The 26,594-nt window shown below is 39.7% G+C and overlaps 3 protein-coding genes across 3 annotated transcripts; 2 read left to right on the plus strand and 1 right to left on the minus strand.

Annotated features, from left to right (window-relative positions):
* Positions 1-1,807: 1,807 nt before the first annotated feature.
* LOC112198190 (alpha/beta hydrolase domain-containing protein 17B) lies at positions 1,808-4,390 on the minus strand. Its single transcript, XM_024339269.2, has 6 exons — positions 3,797-4,390; positions 3,681-3,717; positions 2,881-3,117; positions 2,738-2,785; positions 2,144-2,583; positions 1,808-2,065 (listed from the first exon to the last, which is right to left on the minus strand). The coding sequence occupies exons 1-6, from the start codon at positions 4,096-4,098 to the stop codon at positions 1,993-1,995; spliced, it is 1,137 nt and encodes a 378-aa protein (XP_024195037.1). The 5' UTR covers positions 4,099-4,390; the 3' UTR covers positions 1,808-1,992.
* Positions 4,391-9,115: 4,725 nt separating this feature from the next.
* Positions 9,116-10,083, plus strand: LOC112196925. Its single transcript, XM_040517933.1, has 3 exons — positions 9,116-9,292; positions 9,577-9,623; positions 9,715-10,083. The coding sequence occupies exons 1-3, from the start codon at positions 9,196-9,198 to the stop codon at positions 10,000-10,002; spliced, it is 432 nt and encodes a 143-aa protein (XP_040373867.1). The 5' UTR covers positions 9,116-9,195; the 3' UTR covers positions 10,003-10,083.
* Positions 10,084-10,870: 787 nt separating this feature from the next.
* LOC112198178 (UDP-glycosyltransferase 89A2) lies at positions 10,871-12,551 on the plus strand. Its single transcript, XM_024339248.2, has one exon. It carries the CDS (start codon positions 11,007-11,009, stop codon positions 12,420-12,422), a length of 1,416 nt encoding a protein of 471 aa, XP_024195016.1. The 5' UTR covers positions 10,871-11,006; the 3' UTR covers positions 12,423-12,551.
* The last annotated feature ends 14,043 nt before the right edge of the window (positions 12,552-26,594 follow it).

Genomic DNA, 26,594 nt, shown 5'->3' on the forward strand with positions numbered 1-26,594 from the left:
ATCTAATTCAAATTAGATAACAGAAAACCCTAACAAAGATCAGCTCTAACCTAGCCCTAAAAACTCTCTCTCTCAAGTTCCATCCCTGTCCGGCGACGAGCCCTTGCGCCGTCGTCGGACAGGCTTTAGTTGCCTCTGAGTGGGGCGCAGTAGCAGTTGGTGCAATGGGGGAGGGGGAGATCACATCAGTTATCCGGCTTGGTTTCACCACTCGACGGCTTCAGCGGCGGACTAGTTCGGTGTCGCGGGATTGGAGGTCTGGCGGTGACATGCTTGTGTTGTCGTACCGATCGAAGGTTGGCCGGTGGTGGCGTGTTCTTGGAGGCACGACGTTGTGCCAATCAGATCAATCCGTTCTGGGTTGGAACTCATGGTTTCGCCCTGGGCTTGGGTTTGTTTACTTGGGGCGGGGCTTCCTCATGGCTTGTCGGGAATGGCAGTAGGTTCAAGTCGGTGGTCCGACGAATGCAATGGGGTGGCGTAGGGAGTCGTCTGGCGACGGAGGCTGTGGCGGGGTTGCAAGGCTTGGCAGGCTTCATGTGGTCGTCCTCTCTCCTAGGCCAAAGCTCGAGCTTGGTCCCTCTTGTTGGGCCAGGACTGGGCTATATGGTTACTTTTATTTCAATTTTATTTTAGGGTTTGGTTTTATTTTTGGTTTTTGTTTTGTTGGTATTAAGCCACGACCAAGGTTTGGTTTGTGGTATTAGTTGGCGTTCCAGTTGTGTTAGGTATTAGCTGTTGGGTCGTGTGTACTACAGGATGTGGCAGAGACAATCTTCACTTCGGCCTTCTGGTGGGTGGTTCCTATCTGGTTTTGGGTCAGCGAAAAAGTCTGGCTATGCCATAGACGAGCATTATTGGCCTTCTAGTGGGTTGTGCCTATCTGGACTTGGGTCAGAGGCGATGGCGATAGGGTTGACGATGTTGGGTTTATTTTAGTCCCAAGTCTGAATGTTCGGTAATTATTTTGGTCGGGTTTAGGTCACAACGAGTGTTAGCTTGGTCGATCAAAAGCTGGTCAGGTGGACTCTGGGTGGCGAGTTAGTGTTGAAACAAGTGAGTTGCTCCTGCATTTGTTGTCTTTGTCATCTAGCTGTAGTGCATGTTTGGAGTCGGGGCCTTTTTTGGCTCCTTGAGTCAGTCATTTTAAAGTTCTAATGTGAAGTCTAGTGGTCATTTATGTGTTAGAGATGTTGCCTAAAACTGGTTGTAAGCAGTTCATTATTAATGAAGTCCTTCTTGATAAAAAAAAAAAAAAAAATTCAAATCATCTCAAATAAGTTTTCTTAAGTTTGAGCTCAATTCAAATTGAGCTTTGAATGAGTTCGAATATGAGTTATGCTATGTTTGGCTCGAGTCTAATTTAGCTCAAATAAGAAAACATCAATAAAAAACTAATATAAAATACGGACAATATGAGTATGGGTTAAATATTCAACAAATGACGTGTTCTACACTTTTGCTAGCATAGTATATTAGAATTCAAGTTTTCCAACGAAATCTAATATTGAGTTTTAACGGAAAGAACACAAGACACATGAACATAAGTTGAACTTGAACTTCGTGGATCGATTACGATCTTATATGAGATTGTTATTCATCAACTTATGCATGTGAAAATATAAACTAATCAGTACGTACGTAGTATCATTTCACGTTCTATTTGCACTCCAAGTCTCACTACATCTCATCTATCAATATTAAATGAGAACGGTAGCACTCAACCAAAGGTTGATACACAGTCTGCGTAAACAGTTGTAGTCTCACTATATATATATTGAACTTAAAAATAAAAGAACACAAAGAAGACCCAAATGAAGAGTGGGGTATGATATTATTACCAATTTACCAGTTGATAAAAACTTGGGAGAAGGGGCCCCTATACCAAAAGGAAAAATAAAATCTTGGGTAAAAGTCATTCCCTTGAGCCAAACATCCATCCACCAAACATGGAGTCTAAGAATATATGTTCACTCAATCTTTCTGTCAGCCTCAAGCCTCGAAAGCTGCCGGCTTCATACAATCAACATTGCACAATCCAACTGATCTCACCATATCTCCCAAGCTGCAGAGTTTGCCAACAATGACTATCAACAATCAGAAAATTCACAGAAAATGTAGTGAAAATGGAAAGAATGAGTACCGGTCGAAGCTGTTTCTTGCTCTATCTGAGTCTGTGCTATTCCTTGCCTTCCCAGATCGATCCACACTTAGCTTTCTCGATGATTTCTCTCTACTATAAGTACTGCTTCTTGATGACGATTTCTCTCCATTCTCTGTGCTCCTCCTTGATTTTTCTCTCAGCTGCCCGGTGCTCCACCTAGCCATGCCCCTCTTCCCACTGCTTGGTCTTGCCTTGTCATTGTCGTCTACGGTCTTGAGAGGACTCAGCTCAGTTAGATTCCGGTGTCGTGGTAACTTCTCAATGGCAGATATGAACTTCCTGAGATGCCTCAAGTACTCTGGATAGAGTTCCAGATTACAATGGTTACCACCTTTAAGCCACAAAGGTTCATACTTGTCTTTGCTAAGCTCCCACAGCTGCTTACCATGGGAAATATCCACCACATCATCTTCAGTTCCCTAGCAAAATTTAAAAACTCTATCACTACTTCAAATACATATGAACAGAAGCATTACTTTCAGAATAAGTAACACAATGCACCTTAAATACTAATAGTCATCACATGTAGCATACAACAAGTACGAAAGAAATCAATTTGATGAAGAGGCTTACATGAATCACCAAAACCGGGCTATTGACGAGTGGCATTTTATCAATATTCTGCAATAGACACAAAGCAAGAACTTTCAATAACAGATTTTATAACACCAACAACAAAATTTACGTTCTTGTTCTATCAAAAGTAAGGGGTAAACCTTGTAAATGTCAAACCAGAATGTTTTCTTAACAGGGTACATTACTCGAAGGCCAGAAAGTATTGGACTGTGAAGAATCACAGCTCTCACGTGAGGCAAACGACTAGCCAAATCCAAAGTCGGTCCACTTCCAACTGACTGTCCGTACAATATAATATCTTCCTCCTTTACACCATAGGTGTCTTCAAGGCATTTATATGCAGCCTCTATGTCTGCATATGTGTCCTGCTCACTTGGCTAGTGGACAAAGATACGGTACTATATTAGTATGCAGAATGGAATTGCTGAAAAGGGAATGTTGAGACTTGAGACCAAAGAAACTATATTGTGGAAAATGGTCATGAAAATTGTTTGAAGTGACATTAATTTTTGACATGTTAAACTCACGGTAGAGCTCATCATTATAGTCTTATAGATTAGATATCTCAAAAGTACCAAAGCAATGCAAAACTATGATAATTAACATGAAAATCAAAAAATACATATTGAACCGACCACAAGATGATCATACATTGCCACTAAAGAGTTTGGATTTTAATTCAAGCAAGTCATATGGGGAACATATCTCTGCTTATGAACTTGGGAACATCAGATGGTACTCTTTAAATTATTTTTCCAAACCCCTAATTTGTTCTGCACCTATAGCAATCCCAACAATATGGTTTGTAAACACTCTATGAAAAATGTAAGTCAGAAATCATTTCTCTCTCATTAATTTGAACTATACCATCCAATTTTGTGAAAGTGACACAGGCTCATACAATGGATTTGAGCCAACAGATCTCACAAGAAAATTATACCTTTCCAGTAGATTGTCCATAACCAGAATAGTCATACCTGCACAGCAAACCAAATCACATCCATAGCTCACAATACTTAAAAAAATGAACATGGAAACTCAAACTGATATACTGACCCCATTAGATTAACACCCAGATAAACACTAAGCTCACTGAAAACGTGGTACATCTGACCAATATCAGCAGCATTTCCATGAGAGTAAAGCACTGTGAGTGAAGCAGATGGGTTTTTGATAAACAAGGCAACAATCTCGTTCCCTTTCTTGGTGTTGATCTTCACCACGTCCACATCTTGTCTGGGATGAACATCAGAGATCCTCATTTTCCCAGTCGGTTCATCAACGAATATGTTATAGGAAGGAGGATCTGGGGGAAAAAATGCAAACTTTGCAGCCATAGACGATGTTGCAGACCCCATTTTGATTTTGATCGGGGGAGAATTGAAAGATTGGTTTAGGAGATGACTGTGATTTTTATTGCATGGTAAAGTATGGATTTTGTTTCGAGTGGAATCATGGGAAATTATATTTCATTTCTCCCCAAAAGAAAAAAGAAAGAAAGTTCTTGGATTTGGTTACAGATAAAATGTTTGAATTAATTCCTGGTTTTTGGGAGATTGATAGAGAGGCAGAGATGAAAACTTGGAAAGGACAGGAGAAAGATACATAGAGATATTGGAAGCAGGAAGTCTTGTCGGACAAGAGTGAATACCTAGTCTTCTTTCTTTAGTATGCAATCTTACTCTGTTTTTTTTTTTTTTTTTTTTTTTTTTTTCTGCCTTTCTTTTATTTGTATTTTCATTATAGCATGGACTTGGATTTTCTGTTTGAATTTCCTCTGCCTCGATGTGTTTGAATCAATCCTGCGGTTATAAGTTTAACCCCACATGCATATCTCCAACAGGTGTATTGTAATGAGCCTATTTTTCTTAAACTCACACGGTTTCAAATTTATGGCATACATCTCTGATGAAAGCTAGAACACAAATTTGATACGCATGATCAAACTCTTTCATTGTTTGGACGAGTTGAAGTCTCACAGTAAAATTAAAATGTGACCATAGAATGTATTAGATCAAAATTTGAACAAAGCATAATTGGTGGATGCAATACAAAATCATAGGGTATTAACAAAACAGAAGTAAGATATAATTCTGCGTGAAATGGAGTAATAAAGAAAAATAAAAGAAAATATTTGTAAATCATTGCCATAAAAATCAACCAAATTAAGCCATTAAATAACTGATGGATTGTGTGATCGACTATTTTTGAATTAAATGGGAAATCTTGAATCAGGGAAAATACTTTTGGAAAATGTTTAATTTGAAAGTTAAGCTTCGTTAATCTTTCATTTTTGATACAAATAATGGATATCATTGACTGCCCACAGTAATAAGTCGATCTCTAAGCAAATGCTAACCAAGAAACTAAAATCCATGTTTAGAAAAGTCCAATTTAGTTTGAATGTTGCTCTTGTGACTTTGCATTCCATCGAGTGGGACTTCAAAAAATGAAAGAGTAAGGTGCCAAAAGTTAAAAATGAATGATGAACTTGTGGGGTAGATGATGAAGCAATAAGTAAAAGAAGATGAATGAGTGCTGGGTGGGGGGATGAGATATAAAAGGGAGAGGGAACATAGCATCATTGCATATTGGACTACATTACTTACTACAACTCATTTAGTTTTGATTTTTCAACATCAACACTAATGTGGCTTCGTCTTCCTCCTAAAACTCGATCAATCCTCATTCAATCATTAAGACTTGTAGCCTCAGCATTTCAGTGATAAAATTAAGGTGGAAGAAGCTAATACACCAAAAAATATGATAGGTAAATAAAGTGGGTGAGTGTTGACTAATATATGTCACTTATATTTGTGGAACACAAATGCACTATTGTATTTCCTCTCTACACTCAAGTTATTATTCATTGAAATTTCAAAAAAGGGGGGACTTCATGCTTCAACCTCACCTCGTATGATAATATTACGAGAACTTTTAAATACACACCCCTAATTACTTAATACACACTCCTTACTCAATACACATACCATTTAATTTCTCATTTTAATATTTTACTAAATACACAATCCAAATTACCTAAAATATCCTTAAATGAAAAAACCATGAAATACACTATTATTTAACTACATTAAGGCTACTATTTAATTTGATGAGTATATATAATTGACAAATATGGTGTTAGTTATTGGGAAATCCATAAGGATTCATTATTGTTCCCTAAATGATACTTAGAAATAGTTTTTGTATTATTTGAGTTCTCATCCACCAAATACCCTATTGATCAAGTATAAAATTTTGAGTCGAGCATTCAACCAAAACTGTAACAATAGTTTCTTCACAATGGTAGAACTACAAAGTTATCATTGGATGGTCAAATTAATAATTACAAAGTTTTATACCTTTGATATTTTATGTTAGATAATAAATTGAATAATAGTAACTTTTAGAAAAAAAGAAGGGACTAAAAAGTGGGAATAATGCGATATGTTTTAAAAATATTTAATGTCATTGATTTCGAAATTCTAAATTATATGGTCTCTCACCCCATTTAATTACAATTTATTTAAGGAAATTAAATAGTTTCTAACTTTATTCTTGTTTTAAATTATCAGGATGCCATGTATAAAAATTTATTGTGTTTATAATTATAGAATAATATAAGGAATATATGATTGTTATTATTTTTCTTATAATACATATATGTCTATTTTGGTCATTTAAGCTACCTATAAAATCTGATTTGAAATATAAAATAATAAGAATGTGTATTAAGTAGTTTGGGGTGTGTATTTAAAATTTCTCTAATATTACTATCCTTGATAAGAAGACCTTAAATGAAGCATCATTATCTTTTGTTTTATTATTGACAAAACATCTCATATAAGGACCCAAAATTTGGGTCAACATTACAGATCAACAAAAAAGAAACAACACATTGGGCAACAAACACAACAACCCAACTAGACAGTCCAACCATGACCAAAAAAGAAAGTCCAACCAGGGAGGAAAGACCAAGGACGTGGCACAACCTGATTCTGATTTGAGAAATGCTAATTTGGTTTGGATATAATGCTCAATCAAGCTAAATTTGTTGGATGCTTTCCTCTCAAATATATAAACATAATTCAAATTTCATAACTAATGAGCAAACTATCGTTTTCAGCCATCCAAATTTTAAAAAAGAACTTGCCGATCAAGTAACATATTAAAAGATATATAACACAAAAAAGAGGAATAGATCAAAAAAGATAACGGCAAAAAAAAAAAAAAAAAAAAAAAACCCTAGCTAGTAGGCCCCCCCCCCCCCCTTTTTTTTTTTTTTTGAGGTCTAGTAGCCCCCTTTGATAAGCTTGATATATAATTAAATTAAACTCACTAGAAGCCACTCTAAGCTCACGTATGTCGAAGCAAAAGGTATATCTAATGAACATTGATCCTAGCTTCTTAAAGAAAATCGATCAAACGCTAATTTACCAAACATGCATTGTAGTAGAATAAACATAATGCCACGTTTTCAAAATATAGGAAAACAGGCGAAAACAAGCAACCAAAAAACCCATTAGTCGAGGACACCATCTTCAACCTAGCTAATAAAATACTAATTCTCTTGCCTGAAGTGTTCAACATCAAGAATTAAATTTTTCATTATATCAAGTTTAGTAGCGTTTCAAAACCAAATTTCTCTCTTGAACGCGATATTAGTCTTTTTCCTAGTTTGTACATGCATGAAATAGCTCAAAGACTATATTTAAATTCCTTAATCATTTCAAAACCAAATACAATTGTATTCATTACCTAATTGGGTCTATATATGATTAATTGTCAACCTAGCTGTATATGTTGTCTCTTGATTAGAGTTGCTGATCGAATCTGAATCCCTTCGTACTGGCTCGATCAGTCTCATACGGTTTCCACATTATTAAATCACAACTGCCGGTAAGGTCTCCACCATTCTATACCTTTTTTTTTTTTTGCTGGTTAATATCTGCTGACTTATCTATCTGAACTTTTAGTTAAAGAAATATATGGATCGTTGTTGTAGGTTTAGTATTTAGTTGTTTGAATTTGATGTCTTAGAGTGCATAAACAATGTGAAATTAAACCAACAAAAGAAGAAAGGCACAGAATGAATTTTGAGGCAGCACTTGCATGATTGTGGATTGTGGATTGTGGATACAGTACGATCAATGGGATGAACCACAATATTGCACAAAGTTCGACCTAATTCAGAGGTGGTTTTAAGCCCCCCGGGTAAAAAATTAAGAATAAGCTACACTGTAGACGAGGGACACCCACTGAAAGTAGCTATAGTTGGATCCATGAAATGCCTTTTATATTCTAGTTTATCATTCCCAATTAGTCCGGCCATGAACTCGAAGGTGGTTCTCATACAAGCCAGTTATTTATATGCAAATAGGCAAGAAGGGTGATTCCAAGAACCATGATAATAGCTAAGTGATGCGATGTTAGAATAGATCAACCTAAGCTCAACTTGAAACAAAATAATTAAACGGATCTATCCATAAGTTTTTCTTCTTCTTCTTCTTCTTCTTCTTCTTGTAAAATCCACCAAGTGAAAAAAAGTCTGGTCATCTCAAATGTGTATACAAAAAAATAAAATGACAATGCTTAGTGGTAATTTATCTACGGGTATATATATATATATATATATATATATATATATATATAGCATGCATATATGGTCGGGCGGTCGACCTCTTTCAAACTCTAGAACATATATAGTTCCAAATCTAATTCTATGTATCATGCAATAAAACCAGAACTCATAATATGTAAAATTTGAACCATAAATTAATACATTCTCTCTTGCTTAAACTCACCGTTACATCTCATGCATTGTACTACGAATCATATGGGGATGCTCAAACTGCCTTGGCTGCACTTTCATGTATGAGAAACAGTAGCCTCCCAAAAACTGTATACATGGAACAAGCTTAGGCAACCTCGGCATGGCAACCAAAGTAGGCTAAGCTAGCTAGCTAGTTAGAGCTAGCCAGCTCTTGTTTTTATTCTTGTTGTTGGCGGCAGACAGGCACAGAACACCTTAACTTCCTTAGCTTCCGTTCCACGCTACACTACATATGTCTCCTCTACTTGACCATGCCCTTTCGCCGTTTCTATATAGAGAGCTTCCAGGTATGTTTCTGAAAATTCGAGAAACAGTACATCAAATTCTTCTCAAATGCTTCGAAGATCAAACTACACATGGGTGTGACTCGCCATTTTATGTAGTATTTGTAGTGCGTGTCTTGGTCACAGTACCCTCTAAACAATACTTCTAAGTTTTGGAAACCCTAGTCGATCTTCCGTTTGACTTGGTGTATGTGATAGCTAGCTACCTATATATTTGACTAGGGTTTTAGACATTTGACTCTCTTTGAATTCCAGATTTCATTAAATTTTGCTAGCCTTCAATTCTCACTAGCTTGCTTCTCTTTTCTTACGAGAGTTAAGGAAGACAGATTATATATATGGGTCCTGTGAAGTGTGCTTACTTAGCACTGTTGCTGTTTCTCTCTGCTGCATGCCTGTGGAAGACCTCCGACACACATTCCCCTCGTCAATTAGGTACTTAATTATCTGCCTTTCTTTTTCTCTTTATGTATTTTTAAGGCCTCATTTTGTTTGCGGAAAGCTTCAAACGAGAAAGGTTTCAATTATATATTTTAGACTTATTAAACGAATATGGAAAAATTCTTTTGACATAATCGTCTCTGATCCGCAAGTCTGACAAAGTTGGCCTTAGATTTTCAGTTTCCTAGTTTATATTGATTCAAGCAAGTTATACGGATGTATTATCTAAGTTAAATACTGACTAACACCTCAATCTTCTATGATGTACGTACGTCAAGAGGGGAATGCTGCTGTGACAAGAATTCAAGCTGTTTCGACCGTAAATGTAAGGATATATGTCATGATAATTAATACACACTTCAGATAAAAATGTTCATTAATTAATTATATCTAATAACTTGCATATATACGTGCAGGGAGATCATATTCAAATGGTTAGTCCTCCTGATATTGCTACCAAGGAGAACAGGCTAGGAGGAAGGAAACTGGCGGTTCAGAAAGTTAAAGTGGTGAATGGTGCGACTGCTGTAAGGAGCTCAAACCAGCTTGAAGGGAACTGTGGTGGTGATCAAGTGAAGCAGGGTAGTCATGTAGAGTGTAACCAACAAAGTGGTACTGGATTTGAGGGAGTTGATGAGTCTGGTTTTGTCTCTTTTAATGAGGATTACCATGCTCCGAGGCACCACCCGCCTAAGAACAACTAACTGATCTATCAATCGATCAGTAAGGAATTTAATCAAGTTATAAGTTAGCTATATAGACTTTCCAATAAAGGTTGGAGCTTTTGCTTAATGTTTCTTTATAATTTGTCTTGTTTTTTTTCACCTTTTTACTTTAGAATTATATTTATCTTTACTTATTTTGAATGAAAAAAAATTCAAAAGAAGACAAATTCAGTATGAATAATAATAAATGAAAATGGGAGAAATCATTTCTGTTTTGTTGTTGCCTATGTTGTTTACTAACGGAACAAAATCAAAATGGTATTCCCAACTACTTACAATTGAAAGCCGTAGTTGTAGCTCAAAATGTAATGTAAGTTTATGAACCGAACCGTTAAATCTCTAAAATTCTTGTTTAAATATCATCTGCATGTGCAAATATATAATTTAGTTGGAAAGTCTTTTTTTTTTTTTTTTTAAACGAAATTGAAAGTCATTTGGGTCTCAAAATATGTCAAACAAGGCAACCGTTTTTTTCTTCTTGGTACACACAAGTTAACAATTTTGATTGCTAGCAATTTCATTTTGGTATAAACCATCCATTTAACCAATGTACGTACTTTTCGAAAAAGCACAACATTGTATGATGCATTGACAAAGTTCTTGGTGTTTTTTTGTTCTGCCAGAAAATAAGTTCTTGGTTTCTGGTAGAGAGATCAAGAGCAAGCTCCTTTTGCATTTCTGTCACAATTCACAAAGCAGCAATAGGAACATGCATGGTTGATGAGTTTCAACAACTTATTACCCCATTTAACGCACACAAGTGCTGAACCACAAGTCAACCTTATTGACCTGAAATGGTACATAACGTGCACTTCATTATTTCTCTTCTAGTCTTCAGTCACTTTATGACAGAGCATCTTAAACCATACACTGACAGGTGACAAAGCCCGCATAAAAGACTCCCAAAGCCCCACGTCCTCTTCTTCTTCTTCTTCCTCCTCCTCCTCCTCCTCCTCCTCCTGATTCTCCTCTCACCAACAACAATGTCGATCTCCGGCGACCAAACCCACCGCCACCCTCACCTCCTAGTCTACCCTTACCCTGCACAAGGCCACATGCTACCACTCCTCGACCTAACCAACCAACTAGCCCTCCGCGCCCTCACCATAACAATCGTCATCACCCCCAAAAACCTCCCAACCCTCACACCACTCCTCTCCGCCCACCCCTCTATCCAGACCCTCGTCCTCCCATTTCCTTCACACCCCAAAATACCCCCCGGCGTCGAAAACGTCAAGGACATCGGCACCCACGGCAACCTTGCGGTCATCAACGCCCTCGCCAACCTCCACGACCCGATCATCCAGTGGTTCAAGTCCCACCCTAACCCCCCTGTTGCTCTTATCTCAGACTTCTTTCTTGGCTACACTCTCCGCCTCGCCGACCACCTCAAAATCCCGAGAATAACCTTCTTCTCGTCCGGAGCTTTCTTGGCCTCGATTCAAGAGTACTGTTGGCGAAACCTAGATCTGGTCCAGTCGTCGTCGGTTATTGACTTCCCCTATGTTCCTCGGTCGCCCTCGTTGAAAAAGGAGCACGTGCCGTCGATTGTGTTGGCTCACAGAGGAACGGATCCCGAGTCTGAGCTTTTGACGGTTTCCATGCTTGCCAATACCGACAGTTGGGGCTGTGTTTTCAATACCTTTCAGGACTTGGAGGGTGAGTATTTGGATCACTTGAAGAGAAGAATGGGCCACAACCGGGTTTACAGTGTCGGCCCATTGAGTCTGATTGGTGCCGGAGATGGTGGTCTGGATCAGGGAAACCTGGACACGGGTTCCGGTGGCGATTTAATGGCGTGGCTTGACCGGTGTCCCGATGGGTCTGTGCTGTACGTTTGTTTTGGGAGTCAAAAATTGTTGAATAGTAAACAAATGGAGGCGTTGGCTAGTGGGCTCGAGCGGAGCGGGGTGAGATTTGTGTGGGCTGTGAAAACGGGCTCAGCCCAAGAAGCAAAGGACGGGTACGGTGTTGTGCCCGAGGGGTTTGAGGAGCGGGTTGCCGGTCGGGGATGGCTGGTGAAAGGTTGGGCGCCGCAGGTGTTGATATTGGGTCACCGGGCCATGGGCGGATTCGTGAGCCATTGCGGGTGGAACTCGGTGCTCGAAGCGATAGTGGGTGGGGTTTTGATATTGGGCTGGCCCATGGAGGCGGACCAGTTTGTGAATGTCAAGCTGTTGGTGGAGGACATGGGTGTGGCCGTACAAGTGTGCGAGGTTGCGAGTGGTGTACCCGACCCGGCCCAATTAGGAAAGGTGATTGCCGAGTCACTAAGTGGCGACTCGGCTGAAAAAGTGAGAGCAAAGGAGCTGAGGGACAAGGCATTTGCGGCTGTGAGAGATGGTGGGAGCTCTTCAAATGATTTGGATGAGCTTGTGAAAGAGTTGAGCCAACTTTGAGTGGCAGTGTGATTGTATGATTACCAATTCTTAATTTGAGAAGCATTGTTCTTAATTTCTTATTATGTTATATACGTAGCTTAATGGTGTTTGGTTTTGCAAAGCAAAATAAAATCATGGTTAGAACAATGCCAACTACCAGTAATATGCTCCAAAAATTACATAACCTCCTCAAGCATTTTGGCCGTTGTTCTAATGCAATTAACTTCTATTTAAAGAGTCATCATGTCATTCTTAAAGATTTAAGAGGCTCAATTACTTTCAATATAATATATACTAGAAACTGCTCCAAGTGTGGAGAAATGGGTGTCTACCAGTCTAGATTCTAGAAGTAAGTAGTTAGTTTCTGAAAAATAATAAAGCTTCTTTTTTATTATTTACAGAAGTTTTGATTTTTCTATCCCTAACTATTAGATATATGGATAAAATTATCTGAGGGTATAAAAGTTAGAAAAAATTTAGTTTTAGCTAACAAAGCTTATTATCTAAAAAAATTGTTTTATTTTATTATTATTATTATTATTTTATCTCAAGAGCTCGTACGTTAATGTGGCTATGTTTATAAGCATAGAATAATACAAAGAATACTACTTTATTAAGACATTGGTAGCGTAGAGTAGTCTAAGGTAACAAAATCTCTTTGCCTTGTAGGCAACCTCTTCGACCTGAATCCAAATGTCGAGCACACCATTGTGGTATGTTGAAACCAAATACTTCTACAAAGATTATTAGAGGAACTTCAACTAGCATAGACAAGACAAACCCGATGAGTTTAACGTGGTTTGTCACCTAACTAACAACTAGAAGAAAAAAAAAACAAACAAACAAACATAATAAAATGCTTAGGTCGGGCTGGAGCATATTACCTCCCAAAAAAAAAAGGATTATTAAAACAAAAGCAAACTAGGGTAAATTAAACAATAGCCCACAAAGCCTAATGGGAAAGATAAAGCCCCAAGCCTAACAGATCTGGCCCAATCCAATCCCAGCATTCACTCCCATATGCCAAGAGTCGCCGCACGCCGTCACAACTCCACCGCTGCCACAACTACACAAGACGATGCCACCTCGATTCCACCGCCCAGAAACAGCAACATAACTTGTGCAGCAATTCCAAAAACCAAAGCAAATCCAGAAAACTTGTGCGCCGGACCTCCAACTATTTATACGATACTGCTATCGCTGTTGCTACCTCCTGGAAAGAATTTAAAACCAACCCCAGCCATGTCGCCAATCGTCGTCCCTTGCACCGACTTCATAAAAGCCTTGCCTCTGAGAAGCTTCGAACTAGAACTCAATCTTAGTCATTCACTGTTACATTCAAGCCCATCAAACCGACAAGATAGGAGCAAAAGTACAATTCCCGTCCTGCAGCAAACAACGACAACTACAAAAGCACAGTCGCCGGCACTGCTTGCCACCAGACGATATCGTTGATCTCGTTTCTTCGCTCCTTGATTCTCTGGCTGCGTTCTCATGACTGACCAAAATACTTCATGACTACCTTCTCTTAATGATAGTATAGATTAATTATGAGTAAAGTATTTAGGTCGATTGGGTGGATCTTGCTCCATTTTTTCCACTTCCCCTGTGTAATAATTCTTTAAATTTTATTTATGAAAAAAATATTTTTTAGATAAAAAAATATTTTTTTTAATATTATTATTTTTCATATAAATTTTAGATTTTAAAACTTTCTCTTAAGAGGGAAGAAAATATTTAGTGGGCCCTTATGCTGAAATAATATCTCAAAGTAACCTTACAAGTAATTGGCTCCAAAACTTTTTTCCACTTTCTTTCTATAATAATTCTTTAAATTTTATTTATTAAAAAAAAATTATATTAATCTCTTTTACGAAAATTTTAAAATTTTCCCGCGAAATGAGTCATTTGCAGAAAACAAATGATGAAATAATAGAAACTCTAGCTAAAAGCCCACCCAATGGCCGAAGCGGCTTGTTAGTATGGGAACGGCCATGAAGTGGCTCATACCCATCACTTCCGCAAATCCATGCTCTCCCTCCAAGATTCTGTCAATGTTCGGAAGAGAGAGCATGAGTAGAGGGCGACCACAAAAGCCCTTCTCGTCTGGAGGACTCGGTCTGGTCCGACTCCAGAAGGAAGGGGTTCGAGGAAGGGTCTTTGGCCTCAAAGTGGCTTTCATCCCTTCCCCGATTCGCTTCGCGTGTAGGATCCTAACAAAGATGATCTCGCATGATCGTGGATCCCATACTAATGGAGCTCCCCGTGCTTCTTTTCCCCTGAAAGCCTATACATTCCATCCAGACTTTCAGAAGGCCGAAACAAGGGGTTGCCTGAGATTACGCCATAAGGCCTAACCCAGGCTTAAGGTTATGCCATAAAGCCTAAAATTTAGAGGCTAAAGGCCATTTCATGAGGGGAAGATTTATGAAGAAGGAGAAAGGGAAGCAAGGACTGAAAGGCCATTTCTTGAATATTTCAGAAAATTTGTTGTGAGTATTCCTTGCCCAAAATACAACTATTTATAGGGACTTTAGGCAAATCCCCACCCTTGGATGAAGCTCAATTTCAAAACTGATGTCAGTAAATTGAGATTAGTGATTCCAAATCTCGAGAAAAAGGGACTAAGTAGCACGTGAGGAGACCAAACGGTTTTCGAGGAGGGTAGTCTATTTTCTGCGCAAACACGCCAAAGAAACTACTACTACTATACAAGGCTACAGAGGTTGGCCCGCGAAGCTCAATTTCAAGCAAAGTTCCTCCACGCGAAGGTTCGCCGCAATGGCACTAGCTTCGGCCTGAGTGGCCCGTTCTCTGACACGGGCTAGGTTGCGGCCCATTTCTTCAGAAGCAGCCAAAGGTTCATTGAGTTGGGCTTCTTCTGTAGCAATCACATTCTCAACAGAAGCTAAACGGGCTTGGAGGTCCTTGATCTGAAGTTTGAAGTCGGACCTTTGGATTTGTAGTTCCCGTAGGCGGATGGCTCGCTCATTTAAAATACCGCGGGAGATGTCCATTTCTCGGGTGAGGCTATTCAAAGCCTCTCGAGCGTCGCGAGCCTATGCGTTCGGGCCGATTGACGTCAGCGGGCCCTACCAAGCTCATTTAGCAGAACGTCAATGGCACTAAATTGCCGCAGGGTCAATGCCTTCTCCTGGCAAAGATACCTTAGGGCTTCTAAGACTCGCGGGAGGACGCTAGGCTCCAATACCCAAGGACCCAGATGTTCGTGAAATACCATCTTAGCCTCATCCACAGCAAAAGGAGGAGTTACCTCCAACACCCTCATCAATCTCTTGAATCTGGTAGGAGGAGGAGGAGGCGGCGAAGGCACCATAGGATCACGAACCACTAATGCAAAAGGGTGGACAACTTCCTCAGTTTCTTTATCTTCAACAGGTTGGTCTGTCCCTTCAACCGCGGGAGAATCTGGGAACTCAACTCGCGGCTCACCATGGGCAAGTGGAGCAGATTCAAGCATAGAGCCCTCAACTTCGACGACTGTCTCATTTGTTCGCGAGACTTGGGGAGCACCACCATCGTCCGCATCATTTTCCATCTCTGGGGGGACTGTCCTGGCGATAGGACCCTTAGCGTTTGTAGCCAACTCCTCGGTACAAACAGAATCCTGGTCAGGTTCAGAAATGTCAAAGAGCGGGTTTGGATCTAAAAGGAAATGGAAAGCATTGGCCAACAATGGCTTACCTCTCGAGCTGTCGAGTCAATATCTGGTACGTGGTCACCAAGAGGAAGAGGCCCCGCTTCATTCACCTCTTGGACCTCTGGTACTGCGAGAATCTCTGTTGTCATTAGTTCCTCATAAGCGGCAGAAGCCTTAGAGTGGCTTTCCACACTTTCATGCTCCGGGGAGTCGTCATCGAAGATCGTTATTAGAATGGTAGAACCTTGCAGATACTTTGTAGATGTGGAAGATGGAAGAGGCGCCACAGGGTTAGTTGATGCTTGAACTAACGAGAGAGTTGACTCTTCTATAGCGGCTGAGGATCCAGCTTCGCTCAGGTGAGAGGGATCAGTGGTCCTCTGACAGACCTGTCAAAAGATACATAGTGAAGATCCTGCCCAGATTCTAAAATTCAAATAAGATAAGACGAGGCCGAAGTTTACCAATCGCATTCCCAGAGGTTCGTCATCTTCAAAACTCTCTTCGACGAATTGAGCTCGATCGCATTTGCAAGCGAAGACAGTAGTGGCCTGTACGAGAAATGAATCATAACTCAAAAGGGGGGGGAAGCACCAAATATACAAGTTTGGGATCGTTCTCAACCAGATTATCTCAACGGGATCTTTATCATGAGAAGACTCTCCCTCAGGAGTCTCCTCTGCTATTACCTTTTGTTTCCCGGCCTGAACAGAGACTGTCCCGCTCCGGGTAGTTTGCTGCAAAACACACTCAGGAATAAGAGCGGGAAAATCAAGACAAGGAAAAGGAATGGTGAAGAAAGACAAAAACTCCCTAGGCTCGTGGATTTGTATCCCTGGATGCGATGAGCGAGAAGGTAGAATAGGTCGTGGGGGTTGTGCTGTAGGGTTGGAGAAGCGCTCAAGAATCTCGCGGTCCTCTAAACCAGGACTACTCATGCCACAAAAGATCAGGATGAAGAGTTCGTCATGTGGCAGGTCCCAACAGTTCACGGACACCTATTTCCACCAATCAGCATAATCATCGTCGACATCGTTGAGGGGGTACAACGCTCTGACCCAAGGGGGATTCACTATCAAAGTAAACTGATTCTGAAAGGGGGTAGACCCAGGCAGAGCTAATCTCAGCCAAGAGGTGTAGTAATTGGCAGAATCAACCAGAGGCCAGGGTACCAACTGGGCTAACCCAAATTGGCTAGCAAAGTGGTTAGGGGCATAGAGCTCGTAACTTACGCGGTCGGTGGCAAGACAAATATCCAAGCAGGAGATGGCACGATGAAAGGCCAGGAGGGCTCTTTCGCTATGATCTCGTCCACTGGGTAGAAAGCCATCATCAAGGGGAGGAGGGAATAGCCTAGAAATGACTATTTTTGGGTCCGGCATCTCTTTCATCAAGTACAAGTAAATAAAACACTTGGAGTAAGGTGGAGCTCGATACCTTACATTGCCGCAAAGCCAGTTCCCAAAAAGGGAATCGACTGGAGGTTTCCTTGGAATATCACCGCGAAGGAAGCGAGGGAAATAAACCTGCAGCCAAAAGGCAAGGATCCACAAAGGGCCACTAATGTCTGTATCGAAGGGGCGCATTATGGCTCTATAAAGGGAGCAATATAACGCACCCAATACAGGTTGCCCAAGGCCAACGCAAATACCATTGTAGAGAGCAGTGGCTCAAGAATTCCAAGGCCCAGTAGGTTTGTTGGAAGAAGTGCAAGAGATAAATTTGCAAAGCCAGAATTCCAAGAATGCGATACCTCCTGTATGGTCACACTGGGTGCAATAACAGTTGCGCCAAAATGAGTAGGATTTGCTGCGATGCCCCTGACCAACCATATCCATTCTCAAAGGAAATTGAATGCCATCAAACTGACCATGCACATAAGGGTCAAAGTCAATGGGCAACACCGTGATGGTAAGAACATCCAGCAAAGTTATGCTCATCTGCCCAAACTGGAAATCGAATGTATTGCTGGAGGTGTTCCAGAAGCAAAGAGCGGCGGCTAGCGGTGTAGGGCTAGTATCATGGGGAAGACAGAAGCATAGATCGATGGTTTGGGTGATACCCACCGCATCCTATTGGGCCAAATCTCTCGCTCAGACCTCCTGATACCAAACATTTTCCTCGGGAGTGATGGTAGGCCAGACGCCCACTTTCCTCCTTGGTCCCCAACTGCTAAAATCACCGGCCACCTGCCAAAGAGCTGCTATGGGACGGCCGATGGGAAGCCCATAATAGGCCATAGCATTATCTGGCAAACGATCGCGAGGTGTGGGACCCAGACTCGCTTGACTATCACCTCCACCAAAGCCCATCAATCGACTTCTCTCCTCTCCGGTCTGACTTCTGCATCGAACACCCATGTTAGTCTGCCAGGTGAATGCAGCTTTCTCAGTAATTTCATCTGCCTGATTGATAACGAATGGTTTCTTAGATGCCATTTCTAGTCGCAGGGAACACTTCTCCATTTCACCTTAATTTATAGCTCAGATATTTTTAGAGATTAATTTATTAGCTGGGCCAATGAGTGGCTCTAGTTGACAATTAATTAATCATTAATTGCATCTGAGGTGGTAGTGAAGAGATGGCATTGCACCTTTCCCTACAACCACAGGGCCAGCATAGTGGCCTGATGTTTTTTTTTTTTAAACATGATTAAAACTCATGCAGTTTTAGATGTTAAAGTTGCAGCAAGTATGGTGGTTTCACTTGGTCACATGTCATGATTTCGATAGCCATGATCCAATCATCCTCTTCAGCATAAGACTCGAGAAGGATTAAATGACAGTAAACAGTTTGCTATTCTGCATCTTATTTCGCCAAGTATTGAAGGCCTTGATTAAACTTGATCTACCCAGCGAAGCGGTTCCAACACCTACATTTGAGAAAATCAATATAGAGCTAGCGAACAAGGCAGATACTTGCTGCTATACACATGGCGAAGCTACCACGAAGAAAGAGAAGGATCCTTATTCGCGATCAAAAGCAGTCTCTTTCGCATGGGGGGCACGCTAAAGTTCTGATCTCCTACAACTTGCCCAAGTTTCACCAATTCATTGCATACCAGATATCAAATACATGGGGGGCAATAAAGTTGGCAAAGAAAGCGTCATTTCATGACAAAGGCAATTCAAATTGTGGCATTCAAGCTTTATGGCCTATTTAGAGGCCTATATGGAATCAGTCAAGCCAATAAAAGTGGCTTTGGAGCAACAACATTATAAGAGCAGTGTTGATTCAAGACCTCTTTATTCAAGACGAAGACTTTTGACTTCGAGGTCTGGGGGGCAATGTTTGAACCAAAAATGAGCATGTTGGCCTGACAAGGCGTGTCTTGGAGAAATTGAGCCAATATCAGTGGCTCAAGCTATATATATTGTCGACAAGTTCGAAATATATTATTTAGAGGCTAAATAAAGCCTACTTGCAGAATTATGGAAGATTATGCGAGCTGCAAGAAAATGAAATGATGAAAGCATGGAAATGAAAAGTCAACATAGCACATTTTCCTACTTTGGCTAGGAGAAACCGAGCTAAACAAAGAAGGAAGGGCGGCAGACTAACCAAACGAAATCCAAATGAGCTAAAACTTTCCAGATTAATTCTAGACATCCCAATGATCATTTTTATGAAGAGTGCCAGAGCTATTTTTGAGTGAAAGCCTTCAAACAATCAGTCCAATTTTCTGCATAAGCAAAACTGGAAAACTGGACCTGTAAGGAGTTCAACAGCGTTTCCGGCCCAACCACATAGAATTAAGCTCTGAAATTTCATCACAATGATCTACACTCATTATGGATAATTTGATATGAAGAAGTCAAAGGCCTATTATGATTTCTTTTTGGAGATATAACTGAAGGAATAAAGGAGCAGAAAGTGACTCAAACCTAACAAATTCCATTAGTGTTTGAGCACTCAAACCTAACAAATTCCATTAGTGTTTAAGTGCTTAAGCCTAACAATTCTATTAGTATTTAAGTGCTCAAACCTAACCCATCATGATTTGTTTAAGGCCAACCACTATGGCTTGGTAGCCTATATATAGAGGCTACAACAAGTAACAGAGACAACACAATTCAACAACAATCTCTAAGATTATCCAAGCCTCTCTAGAGCAACCCCTCTCTAAGAGCAACTCCTCTCCTTCTCTTACAGGTGATCACACTCCAGTCTTAATCTTCTCAAGAGCCAACTGTCAGTGCCACCAAACCCTCTGTCAATGTGCTTCGGTCCTAGTCTCCTCGGGAGCCGACTGTAGTACCGCAACCACAATGGTTACGAAACCAGCTAAGCAAGGGTAACGCCCTCGCAAACTAGCTAAGCTAAAGTCACGCTTTGAAAAGTTCTCTCTACTTCCTGGTGATTTCGCTCTGCTTAACCTACAACGTTGAGTATCGACTTGGTAACACAAGATAAAGTCCTCACCACGAGGCACAGAAGACCTCCACAACGAGGTTGGTGCTCTCCTCGTCTACAGTCGCTTAAAAGAAGTCAGGTCAAGAGACACCCCCAACCATCGCACCCGAACAGTGCTGGCACGCCCGCGCAGAAAAGAGACTGTTGACCAGTTGCAACAAAACTGGAGCCAAACAAATAGAAATCGGATTTTTAAGAACCGATGTTAGAACATTTTTTAACATAATGTGAAATCCCAACTGATTTAAATGACGTGATGTCTATTAGCATTATTCTAGTAGTGACAGTCCACAAAGTATCTGATGTATTCTTTAATTTCAAGGTTGCCCTCTTAGTTAGTTCATGTAATACATGCTTCTGGAATGCAGATGGGATTAGGGCTGGGCTCGGGTCGGGCCCGAAAATTAATGAGACTGAGACCGAACCTGAAACTGTCGGTTCGGGCCGGTTCGGGCTTTTTGAAAAATCAAAACCGACAGAAACCGAACTCATTGGGGCTGGTTCGGTTTTCGGGCTTTTCGGGCCTAAAATGTCCAGTTCATCATTCAGCTTTGCCAGTTTTGGTACCTGGAAGACTGGAATGCATATCAAATTATAATGCTGTGAAATAAACTCATTAACATAACTGTAATCAATTTGCAATAATCAAGTTTAGCCACAGTTTACAATTTACAACACAAACTCAAGAGTCCATAATACATTGTCCAACAGAAAACATAAACACAATCAAATTACGAATGGTACTACTGCAACAGAAACATAACACAATTTGCAGTTTTTCACAAATAGTCAAACTTTCCAACTAAGAAATAATTGAAGCTGCACTGCTCTAGGCCTTTAGGCTCTAGTTGATCGGCCTGCTGCCTTGCTCCATAAGTCCAGACCTCCATGACAACTTGAAAAGATGAGAAAGATCTGAATGGGTACATGCGGATGCCTGTACATTTCAGCCATGGCCCATACATTACTTGATATCAATTTCATTCACAGATCAAGAGGATTGAAAATTGAAAAAGTCATATTAAAACCCTAGAATCTAGATTACTCACTCAAATGAGTTGCGAGGAGCGAAGTGTAGACTACAGACCATCAAGGCTCAGGGAGAATCGACGGCGACGACGAACCTTTGCCTCCAATGGCGGAGGAGCCGAGGAGGATTTCGATTTTCTGAGACGGAGACTGGAGCAGGAGCCGGTAATGGACGGAGAGAGAGAGAGAGAGAGAGAGAGAGAGAGAGAGAGAGAGAGAGAGAGAGAGAGAGAGAGAGAGAGAGAGAGAGAGAGAGAGAGAGAGAGATAGACAACTCAGAGAGGGGTGAGGGAGGGACTGAGAGGGAGATTTCAGCTGCAAATCTGGGTTTTCAAATTTTGATAATTTGGGGCTGAGATGGTCGATACCATCGAGAGAGGGACTGAGGGAGTGAGGGGGGCTGAGGTCGATTTAGACGATCGGAGGAGTGTTTTAGCCTTTTAGGGTTGTCTCTTTTTTATTTTTTAATATTTAATATATTATTATAACACCCAATTATGGACTGACAGGTGGCATATGCTAAAGATACGGGTCGGTTCAGGATTTCGGGCCCTGAAAATATGAACATCGAGACCGAACCGAAAAAATGCATTCGAATCGGGCTTCAGACCGAACCGAACATTTATATACTAAAATCGAACCAAATGGGGCTTTTTCCCTCGGTTTGGGTCAGATCCTCGGTCTTTCAGGTCTGGACGCCCAACCCTAGATGGGATTCTCTTCGAAAGGCAAGTACGGAGAAAAAAAAAAGTAAACTTTCAGATTGTGCCCTTCATTTTTTTTTTTCATGAGTCAATAGCCAAGTGTTAGCTAAACTATCTCATAACTGTGGTGTCATAATTAACAAAAAGATAAAGAAGTCACTTTCATCATCAATAAGCAAAACGAACAAGCAAAAATAATAGAGCCACAATTTGTTTTGATTCTATCATTTCACCCCAGATTTCTTTATATTCAAACAGATGATATGTTGCACATTTTACTGAAAAATCAAACGCCAAGTACCTCTATGACAGGCTAGAAATCAAACATGCTTACAACATCAAGCATAGGATAAAATAAGAAGTTGTATACTACACAAGAGAAAATCCCTTTTAAGCAAGTATTTTTAAACCATAAACATTAGCAAAAACCTGTACTTGGCCTCAGCTGCAGTTAATTCGTAGGGATCTCTGATAGTGTCCTAAATCCTAATCTAATAAGTTTTTGCACAATACCAAAAATAGAGAGAACAAGACACGCGCGCGCGCGTGCATAAATAATCTGGTGACATCCCTATTTGCAGAGAAACAGCAATAACATTCAAAACAAAAGTCATGAAATTGAAGAGATGGTAGGGCTTCAAATTACTTACAAATGCTCAGTGTTGAATCCAGGCCTTATGATCCTAAAGAAGGTAGGCCCGTTCTCCTCCTCAACACTACCATCATGAAATGGAAGACATGTGCATGCTTTTCTCTCCTTTGTTTCTTCCAACTAGCTATCTAGTGCTTCTCTGAAATGGGGTAGCAAAGAAATGGCTCAAAGACTCAAACTCACACTCAACTGTATTCAAACTCGAACAAAGTAACGAGAGAGCAATACACCATAAAGGCTGAGTACCTACTGCAACAAATGCAGAGCAGGAGGCAATGAATGTCGTTTGTAAAGAAAAGCAGTATTACGCCATTTTGAGCCAACCAAGCCCTTCAGAGATATCACAAAAGTAGTAAAAGCCATTAAAGACGTCCTCAGCCGCTGAGAGAAACTAGTTTAACTTGACTTCTATTTGGCATGAACAAATCATTTAAACTATCGGAGCCGTTCGAGAGCGGACATCCGCAACCCAGAAAAAGTGCGGACGTCGCTCCTCCAGCCTCGATTAAGCGGCGAAGGGGCGGGGTGGCTTGCCGGAGGGACGCTGGGGGTCGTGCGGACGGGTCTGCTGTCCGGTGGAGTCGCCGGCGACGGTTCTGCGGTGCTGCACAGAACCTGCACCTGCAGGTGAGGTGGCTACCCAGAAACCGGCAAGCTCGACCTCCACCGACCTCGAACGCAGCCCAGAAGAGGTCTGGGATGCCTCCGGCTTCCCTCCGGCCAACCCCGCGCCGCCGCCGCCTGCTGCATCATTGTCTGCACTTTAGCGAAAGTGCGGACGTCCGCTCCTGATCTGGCCTCTTTAAACTATAGTATGGTTGACGTATTTCACTGAAGGAGAGAGAGAAAAAGAAAAAAAAAAAAAAAAAAAAAAAAAATATATATATATATATATATATATATATATATATATATGGTTGGTCAAGTGGCTAAGGCACAAAGTATATGTGCTCGTCTTCTCAGGTTCGACCCACCTCAATCTCTTTTCCTTTTTGCTTTTATGTTATTTTATTTATTTTTTCTGTCCCATTTTTAAATAAATTTCATTTGTTACCTCAAAAGTTAAATGTAAAAGAAAAAATTACTAGGTTTATTTTACAAGTGATATTGACTTGATCATAGTTACTTATCTAAATTATATTGTTGTTTCTTCGACTCTTTAATAAACTATATATTACGTCATAATTGTTGGTTATTGTCCTAAATACACCACATTAGCTTACCAAAATCTTTATAAAAAATTTGAAAAGAAAACTCATTAAATTAAAATCATATTAACTTAATTGATTTATAAGTTTAGTGTTCAGATAATCACGAAGTCATAACCATGATGGAATTGTCTTAATTTTGAACATAAATTTTAAAATAATGTACATGACACATCTAACGGACAGTGTCTCAAGTATATGATCCAAAGGTGTCCTTGCTATTTGAAGCTTGTAGTGAAAAAAAAAAAGAGTTACTAAGCTTAATCAGTTAACCGAGTGGATCAAAATCATAAATATGACGGAATTGTCCAAATTTTGAAGTCAAAGCCTAAAATAATGTATTTGTCAATCTAACGGACGGTGTCTCAAGTGTACAATCTGATGACGCACTCGCCATTTGAAGCTTATAGTGAAAAAAAAGTTTAAGCTTTAATCGGTTGACTGAGTGGACTGAAGTCATAACTATGGCAGAATTGTCTGAGTTTTGAATCTAAAACCTAAAATAATATACTTGTCACTAGGGGTAGGTACGGTTTTGGACCGAAATTGAGAACCGAACAGAACTTGAATTTTGGTTCAATTCGGTTCGGTTTTATTTTTTGAGATTTAAAACTAAAACTGACACGACCGTTTAGATTCAAGTTTGGTTTCTTATTTTTTTAGTTATTTATTTATTTTTTGCAAAAAGTTTTTTTTTACTACTTCTACTTCTTCGGTATTTTAACTCCGGAGAGTTTTTTATTTTTTCAAGCCTACATTAGTAATCCACAACAATGATTTTACAAGTTCAAATGTTCAATAGTGCGTACTCTGTACTTCAATCAATAGTCTATATTCCCTAGTTCATAATTCATGCATGAAAGTTTCAAAAAATAAATATTATAGTCCAAAGTTCATAAAGTTACACATGAAATGGTCCAAAATAATAGAGATTTCAAAGAACAAGTAACTGATCGATTGATCATTATGGAATTTAATCATGCTAGCTAGCTATATAGCCTTTCCAAAAAACTTGGACCATTTGCTTAATGTTTCTTTAGAATTTCAAGATTTTTGGACCTTTTGCTTAATGTTTCCTTATAATTTCAAGATTTTGTATCTCATTATTTTCATGTTTTTTTTACCTGAGAATTATATTTATGACATGCTTACTTATCTGGAATGAAAAGAAGATAAATTCAATATGAATGATAATGAATGAAAATTGGAGAAATCATTTCATTATGTTGTTGCCTATGTTGTTTGCTAACAAAATGAAATCAAAATGGTATATATTCCCAGCCGCTTGCAATTGAAAGTTGTAGCCGTAGGTCAAAATATAATGTAATTTTATGAACCGAACCGTTAAATCTCTAAAATTCTTGTTTAAATATCATCTACATATAATTAAGTTGGAAGTCTTTTTTTTTTTTTTTTTAAATGAAATTGAAAGTCATTTAGCCATTAAAATATATCAAACCAGGTAAAAGCTTTTTGTTTTTGGTATACACAAATTAACATTTTTGATTGCTAGCAATATCATTCTTGGTTAAACCATCCATTTAACCAATGCATTCTCGAAAAAGCACAACATGGTACGATACATTGACAAAGTTTTTGGTAGGGCTGAGATCGGTCCTATTTTGGCAGATTTTTAATGGAACCGAGACCGAACCGCTTAGTATATTTTCGGTTCGGTTTTCCATTTTTTCATCTTAGGAACCTAGATGGGACCGAACCAATCACATACCGTTCGGTTCCTGTTTCAAAACTGACCTGATTGACAAAAGTTACAGAAATTTTGCAAAATTGCAATATGCATTTGCATAATCACTTTCAATAAAGCATCTCAGAAACTTGGCAAGACCATACAAAATCATAAACACATGCCATAATGCTATTACAACGTTAAAAACTGTCCAACTTGCAAATGCAAAGTACAAATTACAAACTGGAAGTCTGAAACAAAACAAATAATGCAGAAACAACTAAAAGTCTACAACATTCCAAGTTTCCAACAGAATCACAATGAGCAGTAACTAGGAATCCACAATAGGTTCAAATTTTAAAGCAATAAGCATCTGCACAACTCCATCAACAATGGTTGCAATGCAGACTCCTCCCAGCTTCCTCATTACACCATTCCACCAATCCAAGAATCAAATGAGTAATCACCAAGGCAAATAGGCATACAAGAAATTCTGCATTATTCAAAATTAAGATTATGACATATTGTTCAATTCTAAACCTGCCTTTCAGTCTTTCACTGAACTGCCATTAACTAAATGAAAACAGAAAAGTAAGAAAACAATTGAAGCCTTCAAAAATTAAAAATATGCAAACTTCATACCTTGACAAAGTGAGAAACATCATTTTTTATGTTTCTTCTTCTTGGTTGCAGGGGCTGAAATTGAAGCCTCACTACTTTTGGTTTTGGTTGTTTTCACACTTGGTGCTTCTGCAAATCCACCAACATTGTCAGCCTTGTCTCTGTCCTCCTTTTCATGTTCTGCAGAAAAAGAACAAATCAGTATGGTTCAAGGG

The sequence above is a fragment of the Rosa chinensis genome, chromosome 4 (genome assembly GCF_002994745.2).
Source record: "Rosa chinensis cultivar Old Blush chromosome 4, RchiOBHm-V2, whole genome shotgun sequence".
Lineage (NCBI taxonomy): Eukaryota > Viridiplantae > Streptophyta > Magnoliopsida > Rosales > Rosaceae > Rosa > Rosa chinensis.